The sequence below is a fragment of the Callorhinchus milii genome, unplaced genomic scaffold, assembly GCF_018977255.1.
Source record: "Callorhinchus milii isolate IMCB2004 unplaced genomic scaffold, IMCB_Cmil_1.0 Scaffold1, whole genome shotgun sequence".
In the NCBI taxonomy this organism is placed as follows: Eukaryota; Metazoa; Chordata; class Chondrichthyes; order Chimaeriformes; family Callorhinchidae; genus Callorhinchus; species Callorhinchus milii.
Window position 1 is genome coordinate 26,459,389 of NW_024704742.1, and position 20,949 is coordinate 26,480,337.

General features: G+C 46.6%; 1 protein-coding gene across 1 annotated transcript; it reads left to right on the plus strand.

Annotated features, from left to right (window-relative positions):
* Positions 1–320: 320 nt before the first annotated feature.
* On the plus strand, positions 321–18,257 carry LOC103181324 (wolframin). Its single transcript, XM_042340703.1, has 8 exons — positions 321–358; positions 1,946–2,184; positions 9,849–9,943; positions 11,698–11,842; positions 13,243–13,413; positions 13,574–13,654; positions 14,978–15,120; positions 15,811–18,257. Exons 1-8 carry the CDS (start codon positions 321–323, stop codon positions 17,617–17,619), a joined length of 2,721 nt encoding a protein of 906 aa, XP_042196637.1. The 3' UTR covers positions 17,620–18,257.
* The last annotated feature ends 2,692 nt before the right edge of the window (positions 18,258–20,949 follow it).

Below are 20,949 nucleotides of genomic sequence, written 5' to 3' on the forward strand. Positions count from 1 at the left end.
CCTACCAACCTGCCAACTCACTCCGCTCAGCGGGTTCCTGTCCGCTTGCGCCCTCACCCTCCCCAACATGGGCGGCCAGGCCTTCAGCCAGTCTGCCCCCACCCTCGGGAACTCCATTCCACACAATCCCTCTGCCTCGAGCTGTACAAATGTTGTTTTGTCGTTGTTTTGGAGCCTTTCACGTCGGGAGGACGTTCCAAGGCGCGGGACAGTCAAGGGTTTCCACCCGAGCTGGGGGTTGGGATCGGGAGGGGTGGAGGGCAGGGAGGGTGATGGTGGGGGGGGGGGGGGGGCGACCAAAGGAAGAGGAAGGTCTTGAGATGGTCCTTGAAGTGGAGTGGAGAGATGGAGCTGGGCTGTGAGTGGCAGTGGAGGGGGTGGGGCTGTGAGTGGCAGTGGAGGGGGTGGGGCTGTGAGTGGCAGTGGAGGGGGTGGGGCTCTGAGTGGCAGTGGAGGGGGTGGGGCTGTGAGTGGCAGTGGAGGGGTGGGGCTGTGAGTGGCAGTGGGGGGGTGGGGCTGAGCTGTGAGTGGCAGTGGAGGGGTGGAGCTGAGCTGTGAGTGGCAGTGGAGGGGTGGGGCTGAGCTGTGAGTGGCAGTGGAGGGGGTGGAGCTGAGCTGTGAGTGGCAGTGGAGGGGGTGGGGCTGAGCTGTGAGTGGCAGTGGAGGAGGTGGGGCTGAGCTGTGAGTGGCAGTGAAGGGGGTGGGGCTGGGCTGTGAGTGGCAGTGGAGGGGGCGGGGCTGAGCTGTGAGTGGGGGGGACTGAGCTGTGAGTGGCAGTGGAGGGGGTGGGCTGAGCTGTGAGTGGCAGTGGAGGGGGTGGAGCTGAGCTGTGAGTGGCAGTGGAGGGGGTGGGGCTGAGCTGTGAGTGGCAGTGGAGGGGGTGGGGGGGGTGAGTGGCAGTGGAGGGGGTGGGCTGAGCTGTGAGTGGCAGTGGAGGGGGTGGAGCTGAGCTGTGAGTGGCAGTGGAGGGGGTGGAGCTGAGCTGTGAGTGGCAGTGGAGGGGGTGGAGCTGAGCTGTGAGTGGCAGTGGAGGGGGTGGAGCTGAGCTGTGAGTGGCAGTGGAGGGGGTGGGGCTGAGCTGTGAGTGGCAGTGAGGGGGGTGGGGGCGTGAGTGGCAGTGGAGGGGGTGGAGCTGAGCTGTGAGTGGCAGTGGAGGGGGTGGAGCTGAGCTGTGAGTGGCAGTGGAGGGGGTGGAGCTGAGCTGTGAGTGGCAGTGGAGGGGGTGGAGCTGAGCTGTGAGTGGCAGTGGAGGGGGTGGAGCTGAGCTGTGAGTGGCAGTGGAGGAGGTGGAGCTGTGAGTGGCAGTGGAGGGGGTGGAGCTGAGCTGTGAGTGGCAGTGGAGGAGGTGGAGCTGTGAGTGGCAGTGGAGGGGGTGGAGCTGAGCTGTGAGTGGCAGTGGAGGGGGTGGAGCTGAGCTGTGAGTGGCAGTGGAGGGGGTGGAGCTGAGCTGTGAGTGGCAGTGGAGGGGGTGGGGCTGAGCTGTGAGTGGCAGTGGAGGGGGTGGAGCTGAGCTGTGAGTGGCAGTGGAGGGGGTGGAGCTGAGCTGTGAGTGGCAGTGGAGGGGGTGGAGCTGAGCTGTGAGTGGCAGTGGAGGGGGTGGAGCTGAGCTGTGAGTGGCAGTGGAGGGGGTGGAGCTGAGCTGTGAGTGGCAGTGGAGGGGTGGGCTGAGCTGTGAGTGGCAGTGGGGGGGGTGGAGCTGAGCTGTGAGTGGCAGTGGAGGGGTGAGCTGTGAGTGGCAGTGGAGGAGGGGGCTGTGAGTGGCAGTGGAGGTGGTGGGGCTGTGAGTGGCAGTGGAGGGGGTGGGGCTGTGAGTGGCAGTGGGGCTGTGAGTGGCAGTGGAGCGGCAGTGCGGAGAGGAGGGGGAGGACCTGCGCGTTGTTGTCGTTGTTGTTTTTTTTGTTTTTTTAAAAAAAAACACATATATAACTTTCGCCGAAAAAAAAAGGAGAGACTTTTTTTCCGGGAAACCGGGACCCGAGGGCTGGAGATGGAGCCCCAACACCAGGACCAGCACCAGCCCCAGGCCAGTGCCAGTGCCAGTGCCGGGCAAGTCACAGCTGAATGCCGGGGGGGCGCCGCCCGCACAGAGCTCCGCACCGCCCGCACAGAGCCCCGCACCCGCACCGCCCCCCGGGAGCCCCGCACCCGCACCGCCCCCCGGGAGCCCCGCACCCGCACCGCACGGTCAGTGACTGTGGGGGTCGACCGCTCTCTCGCCCGTCTTCTGCAAATCCCCGGTTTTATACACAGTCGTGTTGACGGTCACCTCCTCTCTCCTCTCTCTCTCCCCCCCTCCTCTCTCCTCTCCCCCTCTCCCCTCTCCCCTCCCTCCTCCTCTCCCCCCCTCTCCCCTCTCCCTCCCCCCACCTGTCTCCCCCTCTCCCCCTCTCCCCTCCCCCTCCCCCTCTCCCCTCCCCTCTCCCCCCCCTGTCTCCCCCTCTCCCCCCCCCCTGTCTCCCCCTCTCCCCTCTCCTCTCCCTCCCTCTCCTCTCCCCCACCTCTCCCCTCCTCTCCCTCTCTCCCCTCTCCCCTCCTCCTCTCCCTCTCTCCCCTCCTCCTCTCCCCTCTCCTCTCCTCTCCTCTCCCCTCTCTCCTCTCCTCTCCCCTCTCCCCTCCCCCTCCACCTCTCCCCTCTCCCCCCCACCACCTGTCTCCCCCTCTCCCTCACCCCCTCTCTCTCTCTCTCTCCCCCCCACCACCTCTCTCCCCCTCTCCCCCCACCACCTCTCTCTCTCCCCCCACCAACTGTCTCCCCCTCTCCCCTCACCCCCCCTCTCCCTCCTCTCCCCCACCTCTCCCTCCCTCTCCTCCCCCACCTCTCCCTCTCTCCCCCCACCACCTCTCTCCCCTCCCCTCTCCCTCTCCCCCCCACCACCGGTCTCCCCCTCTCCCCTCACCCCCCCTCTCCCCTCCTCCTCTCCCCCCCCTCTCTCCCCTTCACCCCCAACCCCTCTCTCCCCCTCTCCCCTCCCCCCCCCTCTCTCCCCCCCATCCTCTCTCTCCCCTTCCCCCTCCCTTCTCTACCTCCCTCTCTCCCTTCCCCCTCCCCTTACTCCCCTACCCCCCTCTCCCTTTCCCCTCCTCTCCCCCCCCCTCCCCTCTCTCCCCTTCCCCCTCCCTTCTCTACCTCCCTCTCTCCCTTTCCCCCCCCCTTACTCCCCTCCCCCCTCTCCCTTTCCCCTCTCTCTCCCCCACCCCTCCTCTCTCTCCCCTTCCCCCTCCCTTCTCTCCTCCCTCTCTCCCTTTCCCCCTCCCCTTACTCCCCTCCCCCCCTCACTCCCCTGCCCCTCTCTCCCCCCCCCCCCACCCATCTCCCCTTGTTGAGCGAGGCTGCAAGGTACCCCCAACGCCCCAGCGCTTGCTTCCCGTAGCCACCAACGCGTGCGCTTAAGGTTGTGTGAAAGGTGCTATAGAAATGCAAGTTGTTTATTTGTGTGTCGGAGCCTTTGGTCACCCTCCCCGCCCTCCACCCCTGTTGATCCCGTTTCCCCCTGTTCGGGTGCAAATCCCTGACTGTCCAGCACCTTGGGACGTCCTCCCGATGTGGAAGGTGCTATTAGAAATGTCATGTGTTGTTGGTGTTATCATTCCTCCCCCTACCTCTTTTAACGCACTTGCGCCTCTTTGGCCAGGACTGGGGTGGGAATACTGCAGTTAATGCTTGCGGCAAACTGTGGTCATCTCCTAAAAGTAAGGTGGAGTCCTGTAGCTCGGTGGTTAGAGCACTCGCGTTGCAAGTGAGAGACCTGCGTTAAATTCCAGACAGGGCGAAACCTTGGGCAAGTTTCCTTACTCCACACAGAGCCTAATAATAATCCCTCGAAAACAAAACAATAATAAATTGGTCATTTTCAATCCACGACTGTTTGCGGGACACTGCTGTGCGCAATTGGCTGCCGCGTTCGCCCACAAATATACAGTCAATTCACTTTACAGTATATTCTGTGAAGCGCTTTGGGACGTCTAGAAGCCGTGAAAAGCGCTATATCAAATGCAAGGATTATTATCATTAAGGTGACCATATTTTGATAACAAACTCCAGAGGCATATACGTGTATGTGAAAAAAAATCTAATTTGACACACTTCCTGATGCTGGCAGCGCTGGAGAAGCTTGTCAGATTAATGGCTTATATTTCTCTGGCGAGTGGATCTGTTTTAGAATGTTATTTTTCTTGCTCAGATTGTGGTTGAATTGAAGACAGTGCAAATACAGCCCTAGGAACGCAATGCCTCATCTGGGGACTGTCCCCGGAAATCGGGGACGTAGGGTCAGCCTATCCTAAATCGCTCGCCGGTGAGCAGCAATCCGAGTGTCCTCGCCGGGTAATGCCATTTAGCAAACCGTTTAACTCGAGGAGCAGTATCTTTGTATCATGGAGATCTTTGTATCTCCATGGCCTCGCCCCACTCTACCTTTGCGACCTCCTAACCCCCTACCAACCCGCCCGTTCCCTCCGCTCAGCCTACTCCGGCCTGCTCCATGTCCCCCGAACCACCATTGGCGGGAGAGCCTTCAGCCACTCTGTCCCCAACCTCTGGAATTCCTTCCCCCAGTCACTACCTCGCCCCCTCCTTAGCCTCCTTCATTTCCCGCCTCAAAACCCTCCCCTTCGACCATGCCATCGGCCACCCCCCTTCCCCTCCCCTCCCTTCTCACCCCCTGACCCCAGCTCGGGTCTGAAATGCTTTACACTGACCAGCGCCTTGGGACGTCCTCCCAAGGCGCTATACAAATGTAATCTTCTTGTTGTTTGTGTTGATCTGCAATTTTATTAACCCTCTTGAGATCCAACTGCAGTGAGTGTGGTCTATTGGCAGCATATTGCAGAGCCTCAACATGCATTACAACAAATTGGCGAGCCAGCCAGGAGGTTGACAAATTTACTTGACACCCACATTATTTTCAAATGTGGGTTTTATTAAGGTTTGAACAGATAAATCAGCTACAGTGTATACCTTATACAGATATACTAGGCAACAGACAGAATCCAAATCATATTACCCACTACTCCTCTTTCACTTTTAATGGTCATTTTCTTACTGGAGGTAAATTCCCTCACCCCTGTATGTATTTGTGTATCGATATCGATTCCACTGGAAAGTGCTCTGACCCTCTACGACAACTCCAGCTATTTCAAAGTTACATCTTTCTTTTGTGTGTTTCTAACTCCACTTCCCCTGGTCACAGAGATAGCCCCCACTCTTCGCAGGCTGCTTTGCACAGAGAGCGATATGGACAACTTCTGGGCAGCCTTCCGCAGCCCATCATTCTGTTTAAGATTATCCAAACCAGACTGACAGCTCCTCATACATGCCGCCTACATGTGGACATTTCCCTGTGTCTGGAATCAGCCTCGCTGCAGCCAGATAGATCCCAGAAAGCACATGATAAAAGTAGTAAATCATCACCAAGTTAATTGAGTGCCAAAGATTGTGGAGCAAAACCTTCAGAATGTTCATCTGTTCCACATCTGCACTCATGAACCAGTGACCTACACTGCCCTCCTTCCCACAGAACCACTGCTATCTGAAGGGAGGAGATAAAGGTCTCTGCTGAATCTCTTTCCTCGCATGAGACGTGACGTCCTTTGTCCAGTCTCTTTATTTTGTTCAGTTTCTTTTAAGTGTAGTGATCGTTTTCCTTGCCAGAATAGTCACCGCGCTTGACGGTAATTGTCGCAAAGTGCTTTGAGGCTCATTCAACATTTAACCGACCAAGTCAACTTTTTGTGCAAAATTAAAAAGTGTTTGACCAGCTGTTTCCGCTTCCCTCCACATCTCTTCACGTGTCATCCCTTTTCTTCAACAATCCTCTACCTGCTCACAGCTCAGTTTACAGTGACCTGTCTGTATGTATCTGCTTTTCAACGTTACCGTATTTGGATGCATCTCACTGAATAATTCCCAGGAACATTTTGTGTGNTTTTTTCAGAGTGGGGAGATTCTACATTTGTTGTTTATGGTTTATTTCACAATTCTAGCTTATAACTATTGATGAACAATCTGAACTCGAAGTCATTACAATTAGTGCATGGTGTCATTGCTGAAATGTGCTTAAATTCTGAGTGGAGATTCCAGCCATATGACTCACTGGCTATTAGACATTCCCGGTTTGTACTGTAAAATATAGACTGCGCCCTCTGTGAAATATTCTGAAACTTCTTGGTTGTTGTCTCCTTCACAGATTATTGTTAACTCTTTGCTTTCAAGAGTTTTTGAGGTTATTATGATTTTTACTCCAGCTTAAGACTGCATGACAATAATTTGCAATTATATAGCGCCCTTCATAGCATCTCAGAGTGCTGAAAAGTACTCGATATGTAACGTTGTATATCCCAAGAATTATACTTGCTAAGTGTTGAACTTCAACTCTTCTGTGATTTCACGAGTTGCAATTTCTACTGATCTGCTCATCAAATGCTGCTCAGTAGGGCTCGTACCGAGTTGCTGTACGTGGCAAGGAATCTTTTGACGATTGTGAAATGGATCAGAATCAGCGTTTAGCATTGCAAAACTAACAGCTATTGGAGGAGCTGCAATATTTATAAGTAAAGGGCGTTGAGCCTTTTGCTTCAGCTTATCATTACCCAAATTATCCCTTACATCTTCATGGTGGTTAAAGGTCAGTAGTTGTTCCTTTCCTAATAAAAATACAATAAGCTCTTTATCTCTTGCTGTATTAGTCTTTTTCTGTTTCTCTTTTTGTTAATCTGCCCTCTTTCTCTGTACTTGATCTGTTTCTCTTTCTGGAGGGTTGTTGGCAGGATACTGGGAGAAACGTCTCTTTTCGAATAGTGCCATGGGATTTTTAATATCCACCTGAACAGCCAATGCAGTGCTTCCCCAGGACTGCAGAGGAGTGTCAGCTGAGACCACGTTAGTCCAAGTCCTGACATGGGGTTTAAACCTCAACTTTCTGACCCAGAGGCAGGAGAGGCAGGTTGACATCAAAGAGATGTCGACTGACACCCTCCCTGTTCACTTCTCCTTCGAAACAGCAAAAAAATGCTATTCTGTTTTCAGATTTTCCCATTCATGCTGTTTGACTTAAGGCAGTAGAACATTTGGGCATTTTAAAACTTTATGATAGTCACAGGAAATATTTTGTGGGCATCCTTTATCATTCACTTTGACTCTATTTTTGTAGCATTACTATCTTTGACATTAACAGAAAATGCCAAATTTCCACTGGACGTTATAATTAACTGCAGTTTTCTAGTTACCAAGTTGGGTTTAGGTGGATTCCTGCAAAAGAAAGTTTTCATTTTGCTGGCACAAACTAGGAACAGTAATTGATTGGTGCTTGCTCTGAAATTGTACTTTTTCTTTAATCTCTTTCCAGATACCTTTCTGCGGCCAAGAGCCAAAACGGAGATCAGGAACTTTAGTTGTTAAGAGTGTGTGGGTGGGGTGGGATAGTTTTGTTTGGTGGCTGCGAGATGAATGTTCTAATCATCGATTGAAACCATCGCCTTAGCTGCATCATCCTTCCCCCTCCCATGTCGCCTTCCACTCCACCCAGACCATCCACACCGCCTTTTCCCTCTGCCACAGATCCTGTCCCTCCCCGCTCCTTACGCTCCTTTCCCCCATTTCTCCATCCACAGTCACAATCACCTGCATGAAGTTCACCACCTGCTACCTCGACCACCGCCCCACCCAGCTGCTGGCCACTCAACTCTCCCTCCTCTCCCTCCTGCTGGCCGAACACGGTCAACCAGTCTGTCTCCGCAGGCTCTGTTCTGCACCCCCTGAAAACTGTTGCTATCACACCCCTCCTCAAAAAAACCACACTCGATCCCTCTAATCTCTCACACTACCGTCCCATTCCAATCTACCCTTCCTTGCTAAAGTCCTGGAACACATTGTGACAGGTCAACTTCGGTCCCAGCTCTCCCTCCACTCCCTCCTCGAGCCCCTGCAGTCTGGTTTTCGCCCTGCCCACAGCACAGAGACAGCGCTTGTCAAAGTCACAAACAACGTCCTCTCTATCTGTGACCAGGGCTCCCTCTGCCTCCTCATCCTCCTGGATCTCTCTGTCGGGTACTACTTAACCAACCGCTTCCATTCATCTTGGCAAATTATGTCCCTTCCCGGCCCCGCCCCAGGGCTCCATTCTTGGCCCTCTTCTTTTCCTCATCTATATGCTCCCTCTTGGTGATGTCATCTGCAGACACGGGATAAACTTCTACATGTATGTGAATGACACACAAATCTACTTTGCCTCCTCCAGCATCAACTCCAGGTCCACCAATGTTCTATCAGCTTGTCTGGCAGACATTAGTGCCTGGATGAGTGTAAACTTCCTGCAGCTGAATGTGGACATTTGCTGACACAAACTAGGAACAGCAATTGAATGGCGCTTGCTCTGAAATTGTATTTTCTCCTTTAATCTCTTTCCAAATACCTTTCTGCGGTATACTCTTTGGTTATACTCTTTGGCTCCCATCAACGTCTTCACTCCTGCGGATCTAAACTCCTCAACCTCCCTGGCCTCTCCCTCAGACTCACTGAACCAGTGTGCAATCTAGCCGTCCGCTTCAACCCCCAGCTGTCCTTCCTCCCCCACATCTGTTCCCTGACCAGGACCGCCTTCCTCCACCTCCGCCACATTGTGGAGTCCTGTAGCTCAGTGGTTAGAGTACTCGCTTTGCAAGTGAGAGACCTGAGTTCAATTCCAGGCAGAGGGCGAAACCTTGGGCAAGTTTCCTTACTCCACACGCCTAATAATAATCCCTCCAAAAACCCCAAACAATAATAAATTGGTCATTTTCAATCTACAACTGTTTGTGGGACATTGCTGTGCGCAATTGGCTGCCGCGTTCGCCCACAAATATACAGTCAATTCACTTTACAGTGTGTTCTGTGAAGCGCTTTGGGACGTCCTCCCGACGTGAAGAGCGCTATATCAAATGCAAGGATTATTATTATTATTATTACCTGCCTCCGACCATACCTTACCCCAAATGCAGCAGAAACCCTTGTGCATGTGTTTGTCACCTCCCGCTTGGATTACTCCAACGCACTCCTCACTGGCTTCCCCAGCTCCACCATTCAAAAAAAAATCCAGCTCATTCAGAACTCTGTCGCCCGCATACTTGAACCGGACCAAACTCCGTACCCCCATCTCACAGGTTCTGGCCAGGCTTCACTGGTTCCTCATCACTGAACGGATCGACTTCAAGATGCTCACAATCATGTTCAAATCCATTCGACCTCCTCACTCCCCAATCCACCACCCGGCGCCTCCGCTCGACTGGCACTGGCCTCCTGCTCGTGCCTCGCACCCTCCACCCCACCATCGGAGGTCGTGCTTTCAACCACTACACCCCGAAACTCTGGAACACTCTCCCTCAATCCTTCCACGTTGCCCCCTCTCTCCCTTTTTTCAAGTCCCGCCTGAAAACATTCTTCGACCATGTTTACAGACAACTCCCCCCGGCTTGGAGTCAGGCTCCGCCACTGTTAAGCGCTCTGAGACGCTGCCCTGCATGGAGGGCGCTATATAAGTGCATGTTGTTATTGTAGTCCCACTGCATAGTAGCTGCTTCAGAAAAGGAGCAAAAAGGGAAGGAAGTAAGATATGTGGAAAGGAAATGAAGGGGTCTATTCTGGGTTTTTAAAACATTAGTGGTGAAATGACACACAAAGCTGAAATGTACTGTTCATTGAAGTCGTATTTCGCAAGTTTTCCGGTTTTCTTTTGAAACAAATCTGCATTTGCTGCTACTGCACATAAAGTGAATCTGGTCAATGATTTCTACTGCACGCTTGTGATTTATGTTTTGGTTGCACCACCATTATTTCAGTGCTAACTGTTTCATCCACTATTTAATTCTGTTCTCAGGCATTGTGGCAGAAGAGTTCAATGAAGAACCCGAAGTGTCAATTGAGGAAGAAGAAGAAAAAGCCAGATATGGTGACGCAAAGTCACAGACTGAGGTGGATCGTGCCCTTTACTGCTCATTAATGCTTTATCGAATGGGCAGAAGTGGGGTTAAAGAGTGTATGTGTCCGGGAGGGAGGGGGAGAATAACATAAGGACATTTCCCTTTTAAAAGTGTTCTGGCGGATATTCTTGCATTAAATGGTCTTCCCACATCCCCTCCTGCTTGTTCTTAGTTCAGAAATTAAGGTGTGTCCATTAAATATCTGTTCGTCAGTAATGGCTTAAGGCATGAAAGGTAAAATATTTAAGTGTTTTGTAAAAAAAAACTCTTCACGTAAGGTTCAGTGAGTTCTTGCTGTATCTATAGCCATGCCCTAATAGTTTGTACAGGCCTAGAAAGTAATTCCTTGTATTATTTTTCATAACAAGCTGATATAAGCGAGAAGACCCGGGTTCGATTTGATTCCCGGGCGGTGCAAAATCTAAGTTTCCCAACTCCACACACATGCCTGTCTACCTCGCAGTAAGTTGGAACCCAGTTGTTAGTTGATTGGTGGATCGCTTTCTGGGGTTAATAATTCCTCAAAAAAATGTGATCATTCAATCCACAACTGTTTGTGGGACACTGCTGTGTGCAATTCCTGCTGTGTTTTACCCACAAAATACACAGTCACTTCACTTTATAGTATATTCTGTGAAGCTCTTTAAGATGTCTAAAAGACGTGATAAGGCGCTTTCATGAAATGCAAGGATTATTATAATGGTACAATACAGCTACCACATTTTTTTCTATAGTTATTTATAATAATCATTGCATTTGACATAGCACCCATAAAGTCAAAATTTCTCATAGTTAATTCACAGTCAATTGCTGTTAAATGTGGTGACTATATTTGTAAGTAAACACTCAATCATTTTTTTTGCACCGTAAGGTCCTACAAAGGCAGGAAGGGAATAGCAAATGTATCTGAAGGATTGTCGATCAGAACATTGGAAGAATCTCCCCATTTTGAACACTTTTATGGTATCTTTAACATCCACCTGAATGAACAGACAGGATCTCTCTGTTAATAATAATAATCCTTGCATTTGATATAGCACCTTATGTCATTGAGATGTTTCAAAGCGCTTCACAGAATATACTGTAAAGTGAATTGACTGTGTATTTTGTGGGTGAAGAGTGGCAGCCATTGCGCACAGCAGTGTCCCACAAACAGTCGTGGATTGAGTGATCAAGTTATTATGTTTTTTTGAAGGGATTATTACCCCCGGAAAGCGATCCGCCAATCGACTAACAACCAGGTTTCCACTTACTGCTAGGTAAACAGTGGCGTGTGGAGTAAGGAAACTTGCCCAACATTTCACCCTGCTGAGTATCTAACCCAGGTCTCTCGCTTGCGAGGCGAGTGTTCTAACCACTGAGCTCTCAGGCACATCTGAGAGGTACAGTGCTACTGCAGTGTATGATTAGACAGTTGGCTTGAACTTCTAAGCAGTCCTAGCCTATTAGACAATTTTAGTTTTCAAAATCCCAAGAGGTAAATTATAAATGTGTATCTCAATTCACTTACTCAAAAAATAAAATGCATGTGCTGGAAACTTCTTCCTGCCCACGATGCTTTACTCTTCAAATTAGTTTCTTACTGTAGTTATCTGGGTAACTTTCAGATCAGAACCGTGTCCACAGCATGTTAGTGTTAATGTTTGAAATTGTGAACAGTAGGCAAACCTCTTCGTTATCGCGGATTGGCTGTGACGTACAGATGGTAACAGCTGGTCTGTTCTTTTTGTTTTGCTTTGATGTTAGGTTGGTAAATATTACCTAAAGCTGGCTGAGGAAACTGATGAGGAGCTGAACAACTGTATGGCTGTAAATTGGTTGATTCACTCAGCCAAACAGGGCAAGAGGGAAGCAGTGAAGCTGCTAAAGAAATGCCTTATGGAAAGGAAAGGTAGGTTTTCTTTTTAAATTTTCCTGTTGTGGTGTTTCTTCTCCGGAACACCCACCCCATATACCTGCACGGACTTGCTGCCCATTCCTCAGTTGAAACAAATATCAGTATATTCCCTCTTCTTCCTCTAACCCCCAACTGCACAATGTGAGATCTTGTCCTTGACTAGATGTCTGTGTCTGACAACAACCTAGGAGCAGGAAGATGATATTCAGTAATGTGCATTAGTACAGTTATATATAGAAATACATCCTTCGGCTGGGACATTAAACTGTGGTCCCGTCTGCTTGTTCAAGTGGATGTTAAAGATCCCATGGCACTAATCAAAAAGTGAAGGGAGTTTCTCATGGTGTCCTGGCCAGCAATACCCCAAATAAAATTGGTCACTCACTCCATGGCTGTTTGTGGGACATGGCTATGCACAACTGGCTGCTGCACTTTGCCCACAAAATACAGTCACTGCACTTTACAGTATATCCAGTGAAGTGCTTTGAGACATCTCAACAACGTAAAAAGGCGCTATATCGAATGCACAGATTAATATATTATTATTAGTGTGAGCAGCTAGCCTGGAAATGAGCATGTGTATCTAAATAATCTAATGAGCTGCACCATTCTAGAATATGTCGTGCTCAATTTAGTTTACTCATGAAGTTGGGAAGTATTAAAAGACTCCTTTTCATCTTCTAATCCCAAGGGAATGTTGATTGCTGGAATTCACTTACCTCCAGAATGAATCAACACTTCACCCCACCCAACCAATATGACTAGCAGGGTATATAGGTTATACAGCTGTGAAAGTAGTCTGATACTTCAATATTCTGCTAGGAACTATTTTATAATAGTTTAGTTCTGTGATTTGATGTTCTATGCTTGTTGCACTCACAAAGCACTTTCTTTCCCTACAAAAGAAGAGTGGGGACTAAATAGCAAATATGACGTCTTGCTCTGTCATTTAAGTAAATTATTTCGCACTTTGTAACATCCTAATTCAATCCTAAAACTGATTATTAATAATAATCATAATCTTTGCATTTGAACTATCTCCTTTCACGTTGGAGACCGTCTCAAAGCACTTCACAGCAATTCCTGCAAAATGCAATGATCGTGTTTGTAGGCGAATGCAGCAGCTAATTTATACTTACAATTTCCTCATTCAACCGTGAAATTAATCACCAATTTTGTAAGGGAGATTGTTGGATAGGACACAAGGAGACTGCAGAGAAAAGAGAACTTGTTTCAACATGTAAAGAAAATGCTTGGATTAGAGAATATGCAGCTGTAGCCGTATAGGTGTTCTTTCCCCATCTTTTCCCACCCTCTCCCCACACACATGCATCACATACATCACACAGTGACCATCCTGTAAAAATCAGAATGTATGTTACTTTTACTTGCAGGCATCACATCTGAAAACGAACAGGATGTGAAACAGCTCACGAGTGAGACTGAATTTGAGAGAGTCGTGAGGAAGGCGACCTTAGTCATGTACTGGAAACTCAATCCAAAGAGAAAGAAAGAGGTGGCAGTGTCCGAACTCCTGGAGAATGTCAGCCATGTCAATGCCGAAGGTATGATAATCGAGCCTCCAAGAGAAAGGCATCTGCGGGAATCACATTAGATACGGTTTTAAGGACTGCGACAGTGTGTACACCACCCCAGAACATGTCTCACATTTATAGTGTTTAAATTCACATCAGTAAGTTAACTTGCGTCGCTTGTATTCTGCAGAAAGTGGGGTACAATCAGGACCTGTTCCAGAAACACTACAAAAACAGAGGCGTGTCCTTGAACGGCTTGTCAGCAATCAAAGTAAGGAATGAAACCCGTTTGTTTAACACTCCTCCTGTTCTGTCTCCGAGCTTTTTTTATTTATATAGAGTGTAACAATATAAATATATAATAATCCTTGCATTAGAAGACATTAGAATATACAGCACAGAAATAGGCCATTCGGCCCAACTGGTCTATGCCGGTGTTTATGCTCCACATGAGCCTCTTCCTGCCTTTCCTCAACTAAGCCTTCAAGCGTAACCTTCTATTCCTGTCTCCCTCATGTACCTATCCAGCTTCCCTTAAATACATCTATGCTATTTGCCTCAACAACTCCTTGTTCCACATCCCCACTACTCTCTGTATGAAGAAATTTTTCCAACTTCCCTATTTGATCTACTTATGACTATTTTATTAATCCTTGGTTTTGAAGTGACACATTGTCGAAACATCTCAAAGAGCTTTACAGGATTTAACTGTACGGTGAGTGTTAAGTGCTTTGTGAAGTATTTTGTAGGCAAACCTAGCAGAAATGTCCCACAAACAGCCATGAAGTGAATAACTGGATGTCGGCCATTTTGTGCATTAAAAACAGCCTTCGTCTGGGTCATCAGGTCACAGACGGTGTCACTTCCTGCATTGTTGGTGGCAAAGTGATGACACGGAAGTTGGCCTTTGGAGTGGAAGGTGGTTGACAGCAGGAAGCGAGACGCTAGTAGTCAAATCGACTATTGAAACTTCGTTATCAGACAGGCATGTTAGGATTTAACAGCCGCTTTATAATGAGGTTCCCCTATACGTAGCAGGGAGGCACTCAGTAGTGAAGCCAGAATACAGAGAGTTGGAGGTCAGGTGGCTTGGATCAGGGTCACACTTGCCCAGCTTCTGAAGCCTGCTGTAGATATGTCTTAGAATTGTCTTAAGGATAATTGCTTTTTATGGGGAATGGGAGATGCCTGGAGCCACATTGGTTACAAGTGAGCATTGGATTTGGGGTTGTCTTATAATAATAATAATCCTTGCATTTGATATAGCGCTTTTTACGTCGGGAGGACGTCCCAAAGCACTTCACAGAACACACTGTAAAGTGAATTGACTGTATATTTGTGGGCGAACGCGGCAGCCAATTGCGCACAGCAATGTCCCACAAACAGTCGTAGATTGAAAATGACCAATTTTATTATTGTTTTTGGTTTTGGAGGGATTATTATTAGGAGTAAGGAAACTTGCCCAAGGTTTTGCCCTGCCTGGAATTGAACTCAGGTCTCGCTTGCAAAGCGAGTGCTCTAACCACTGAGCTACAGGACTCCACGATCCAGCTTTGTTCCTGTCAACTGAAATATATCTGCGCTACTGTTTCAGGTAACAAGAGCATGATGTTGGATGACTTTGTTGACATCACAAAGAAATACGCCAAGGGCATCATTCCAGCTAACGTGTTCTTACAGGGAGAGGATGATGACCTGCAAGGCAAAGGGCCCGAAGACCTGCCTCTGAGGCAGAAGGTACAGTACTGTAACCTGGGAGCGGGGTGGGGAGAGGGGGAATCTAGCTCATGGGTTCCAGAAATGAGACTCTTCATATATTTATCTCAATAATGGTGGTAGATTGTTGATCCCATTACAAGTGTAAACCCCAGTGCTTTGCTTTTGAGGCAATTTTACAGCAACCATAATTGCAATTTTTTCTAAGAGATTTTCCCTCTGACAAGATGTTGAATCCAAGCACTGAACTGGTGTGTAGCAACGTAAATTTATTCGGTGGATGTTAAACTGTTCAGTATAGAGCGAGTGGAGACGGGAAGGGGTTGCAACTAAATCCACTATCACACTCTGCTGATTCCCCTGAAGGTTAATTGTTGTCTAGCTGGTCTTGGGTTCTATTGATTTCTTCCTGAGTATTACTTCATTCTCTTACTAGTAGATTCCCAATTCAAGATTTACAAGGACAAATCCTTGCATTCCTGCCTGGTTGTAGTACATGCACAACCTGTTACTATCTTTTTGGCGAGCAGTGGTGACAACAGTGGGAATCCATTTGAAAGCTCATATGCTGCTGAACGCTAACAACATCTCAGGACTAAGTCATGATCACGATGAGACAATTATGATGACTGACAATTTTTTTTAAGGTACAGTTGCGTTTAATTGTATTATTATAGTAAACAAATGCATTTTATCTGTCACTCTCTGCAGATCCTGAAATACCCACTTTATGCCTTAATGGATGTGAAAGAGCACCTTATTGATATGGCCTCAAAGGCTGGAATCCACTGGTTGCAGACAATTATGCCAATCCAACACATAAATGCCTTAATCTTTTTTTTCATCATTAGCAACTTGACAATCAACTTTTTTGCCTTTGTCATCCCTCTGATTGTCTTCTACCTTTCCTTCATCTCCATGGTGATCTGTACTCTGAAAGTCTTTCAGGACAGCAAAGCTTGGGACAATTTCAGGGCATTGACTGACTTACTGCTCCGCTTTGAGCCCAATCTCGATGTAGAGCAAGCGGAGGTAAACTTCAGTTGGAGTCATTTGGAACCGTACGTCCACTTCATGCTGTCTGTGTTTTTTGTGATCCTTTCCTTCCCTTTATCTGACAGAGCTTGGATTTGCTGTTCAGAGCTTGCAGTCATTGCAGTTTTCTTCACAATTACCTCTTACATGAGCTTGAGTACGTCTGCAGAACCATACACACGATTCGCTCTTATTACAGAGGTAACCTGCTCGGCTTTGGGTTTGCTCGAGTCCCTTCCTGATTCCTGGTACTACCTGAGACTCCTCAGTAAATCCTTTATGTCTATCCCTCTAGGCAATGTCCTGGTTTTGAATCTAGGCATCCCCTGTCTGTTGTATTTTTTCTTGTTCTACTTGTTCTTTCGAATGGCACAACTGAGGCAATTCAAAGGCACTTACTGCTATCTGATTCCTTATCTGGTGTGCTTTATGTGGTGCGAATTGGCGTTAGTACTCCTGAAGCAATCCACAGGAATCGGTCTGACTCGGGCATCCATTGGCTATTTCTTGTTCCTCTTTGCCCTACCAATTCTCTCCATTGCGCTTGCAGTAATGTTTGTGATACAGTTCATCAAGTGGTTCATTTCCATGGACGTGTTAAAGATATCTGTAACCCTCATTTTGTGCAGTATCCCCATCGTTCTTCGCATGTGGTCAAAATCGCCCTTCACTGTGGTAGGGTTCCTCAAGTCCTTGACGAGTAGTTCAATAGTCAAACTGATCTTGGTCTGGCTGACCGCCATTGTGGTTTTCTGCTGGGTGTATGTGTATAGGTCAGAGGGCATGAATGTGTATAATTCCACCCTGACGTGGCAACAGTACAGCTTCACGTGTGGACCACGTGCCTGGAAGGAGACTAACATGGCTCGGGTTCAGATGGTTTGCGGCCACTTGGAGGGGCATAGAGTTACCTGGACGGGGAGATTCAAATACGTTCGCGTCACTGATATCGACAACAGCGCCGAGTCTGCCATAAACATGCTTCCGATGTTCTTAGGTGACTGGATGAGGTGTTTGTACGGGGAGCCTTATCCTCAGTGTGATCCCATATCTGTCACCTTGGAGGAGGAGGAACTTTGTCGCCTTAAGTTTCTCACCAAATATCAGTGCCACCTTAAAATGTTTGCAAGATATAAATTTGAAATAACGGTGGGCATGCCTTACAGTAAAAACATAAGCAAGGTCTTGGAGGAGGACGATGCCACCAAAGACATTGTACTGAAGGCCAGCAGTGAGTTCAAGAACGTTCTGCTCAACCTGAGGCAAGGAAGTCTGGTGGAATTCAGCACAATCCTGGAGGGCAGGTTAGGCAGCAAATGGCCAGTCTTTGAACTGAAAGCAATCGGATGCCTCAACTGCATGTCGAAGCAAACACCGGCGGGATCAAGGCACGTCAAGATTGAACAAGACTGGAGAGGCACCGTGGTGCAGGCCTTCAAATTTGCATTCAATTTCTTATTTGCTCCGTTCTTACACACTGTATAATCCAAAGCCTTTCGTTTAGTTGAGGTAGTTTCACTCCTTACTACCTAAAGTGCGAAACATTTACTTTTTGTTTGCAAGTACTACAAACTCCAGAGATAATGCATATTGTGGGATGTCTGGGTGGTGATATTCCTCTTTCTACAAAGTGCAATGACTTTGATGAATGTTACTGGAGTTTCCCTGTTATAAGTACATATCAACAAAGCCACTTCACTTACCAACGAGTGCAATATCTCAACCTCAGTGTTTAACAGTTTGGGAATTCTGTGTCATTGAAAGCAATGGGAATGCATAGAGGACAACAAAAGTATGCGTTCCCCAATTTGCTAAACTTCCAATAGGCAGAAGTATTCCTAATGTATTTGGTGTACATTGTAGTTTAAGGTACCGCATTCAAATTGTTTTGGTACAGAAACTATCTATGTTTTTTTGTCCAATAGCTTTACCTCGCTTAATAATTGGGAGCTGAAGATGGATAGCATAAATATGGCATTTATAATTTACGTAGGACTTACATGACTGTTTAATGAACAGTGATATTAGCCTATCTAAATATGCATTAAATGGGCAGTAACCGTGGAATAATGAGCAGCCTTGCATGTTTTTGACATGATATAATAAAATATTAACAATGAAAATAATCCTTGTACTTGATATAGCAGTTTATTCACATCATCGAGACATCCAATAGGATATGGTACCATGGATTAATCTGCTTAAATTGCATTGTTGTGCTTTTGGAATTTGTTTAAACAAAGTGGCTTCAGTTCCAGGTAGGAATACAGTTGTTGAGCTGAGTGCTGGGCATTTTACCGTTTGGAGGTTTGAAGGTATTAGTTACTGAGCAATAAGAGGAGTTTCTATTGATGGCCAGTTTTTCACTAGCAGAATTCAGACTTGTCCTGCACAATGAATTGCACAGTCATTACGGATAAAAAGGGTAACTTGAGTTTGGGCAGGTGACAACAGTGAGGATGTGGTTGTCCAAATACAAATAGAGTTGAAATAAATCACTTCTTTTCAAAATGGAAACTAGACTGGCATTTCCCCAATTGGAAAAGACAATTTATTGCTTAATCTACAGAGAATCCATGTATGCCACACTAACTGCTCTTACCTGCTATTGCCTGTGAGCAGAGGTCTCTGTGTGTAGGTGTGACATACAGAAAGCCCAGCTTAACAGTTTGGGAATTCTCTTGTCATTGAAAGCAATGGGAATGCATAGAGGACAACAAGATTCCAGCAATGTTGTCGCTTTCAAGAGACTTATTTTTTTTAAATTTCTTTCCCCGCCCCCTCCTCACCACCCCCCCATGGGTTGAACTCGTGGGTTTTTTTTCTCCAAAGGATCTGCAGTAATGAATGAGCAATTCTTGAGGAATTTTTCAGTACAGTGTATGTATTGTATTTATTGTACTCGTGCATCAGTTATTTTTTAAAAAAAAGATTTTTGAAAAAATCAACTTTGGCTTTCTGTCAGGTCAGTTCCGAGAGGTAAAAGGGGAAAAGGATCATTACGTTTCATGTAGTTGGGCAGTATAGTTGGACTGTTCACAGAACTGCTTGAGCCTAACCCTGTCCTCGCTTCCAAGGTAGGATTGCTTCACAAGTTGGAACCTCGACTGATGCGTTATTTTTCTTACACAAGGTTGGGAATTGTATACCACTGTCGCCAGTTGAGATTAGCTGATTCGGGTTTGGCCACAGATTTAACTTGGGACCTTCCTTGCTGATTACCACATTATTGCTAAATAGTATCAGCCTTTTGGGCAGGATTTCAAAACTCCAGTTTTTTTAAAAAAACATTTATATATATATATTCTATATATATATATGAGAAATAAAATCACCATACATTTTATCAAAACATGTTGTGTAAAACCAGTGTATTCCATCTCCAATACATGGTTTCCCAGGATATGTCAGGCTAGTTCCAAGTTCAACTCTTGTTCCTGAAAAATACTGTGGGAATAAGGCAGGTCATGAACAGAGATGAGAATTAATCACCACTATTTTTTAGTTATCTTTTGTATCTAGCTATGTGGTTGCAATAAGGTGTAATTGAAAGACAACTTGTGGAGACCTGCAGCTGAATTTTACCTGTTAGTTGAGGTACCGGTTGTTTTAAGATTATGTTTATGAGACTGTCTAACCTTATAGATTCTGTTTTTAGAATACTAAAATGTAAAGGTGTCATACATGGTTGAATTATTTATTACTGGATTGTCTTAATAAAGCTCATACATGGATGGTTTCAGTGTAGTATTTAAGATCTCTTGTGGGATCTGTTTTGCTCTGTCAACCCTTTGGTATCAAGTAGTAGGAAGATGAGAATTGGGTTCAAATTTAATATTTTTGTTTTGTGTCTTAAAAGGTTGTGTTGTGTGTCCATAGGAAATGTGAAAAACACTCTCTTCACTTCTCTAAGTTGGTATCTCACTCCAGTGAGCATTGTACGGTCATCTCCTTGCAAAACTTTACTTCAGCTTTTACCAAAACAGTGTCAAAACAGGAGAATGACGTGGAATTTGTGGCCAGTAATTTTCAGTGTAGATTATTCTCCCATTAGCAAAAATGATGTTGGTTTGTGTTGGATTCAACTCGGCTCATTAGCTTCAGATTTCTCATGGTTCGAAAACTGTTTGTAAGACTTGTGTTTGTCGTCAGTTAACACACAATTAAACAATGGACGCTGAGGCTGAGTGAGAGAACAGTGATGCCTTTTCTGGGATGTGGTGAGGAACAATAAAATATCAGAGTTTGTCATGCCAGTGATTTTATCATTGATATAAAACTATTATGTATATCTCCCTGATTCTATTGTGCAACTACTGTATGTCGGGAAGCTAGACTACAAAGAACAGTGCATTTGATTTAATGGGCAAATTTTATCTAGGCATTTCTGGCAATCATTGGCTACACTAATAATAATATAATAATAATCCTTGCATTTGATATAGTGCCTTATCACATTTTTGAAATGTCTCAAAATGCTTCACAGAAAGGCTGTATCTAGATTGAACAATTTGGTGCCAATTTGCAATCAGCCTGCAACCTTTAGTCTAGGGATTCTGTAAAGAATGGGAGAGGTGTGGCCCTAATCACTTACACTATAATAATAGTCCTTACATTTTGACATAGTGCTTTTCACGTCTTCAAAGTGCTTCACAGATTATACTGTAAAGTGAATTGACTACATTTGTGGGCAAAGCACGGCAGCCAATTGCGCACAACAGACTCCCACAAACAGTCATGGATTGAAGTGACCAATTGTATTTATTTTTTTTCTTAAGGGATTATTATCAGGCATGTGGAGTGAGGAAACTTGCA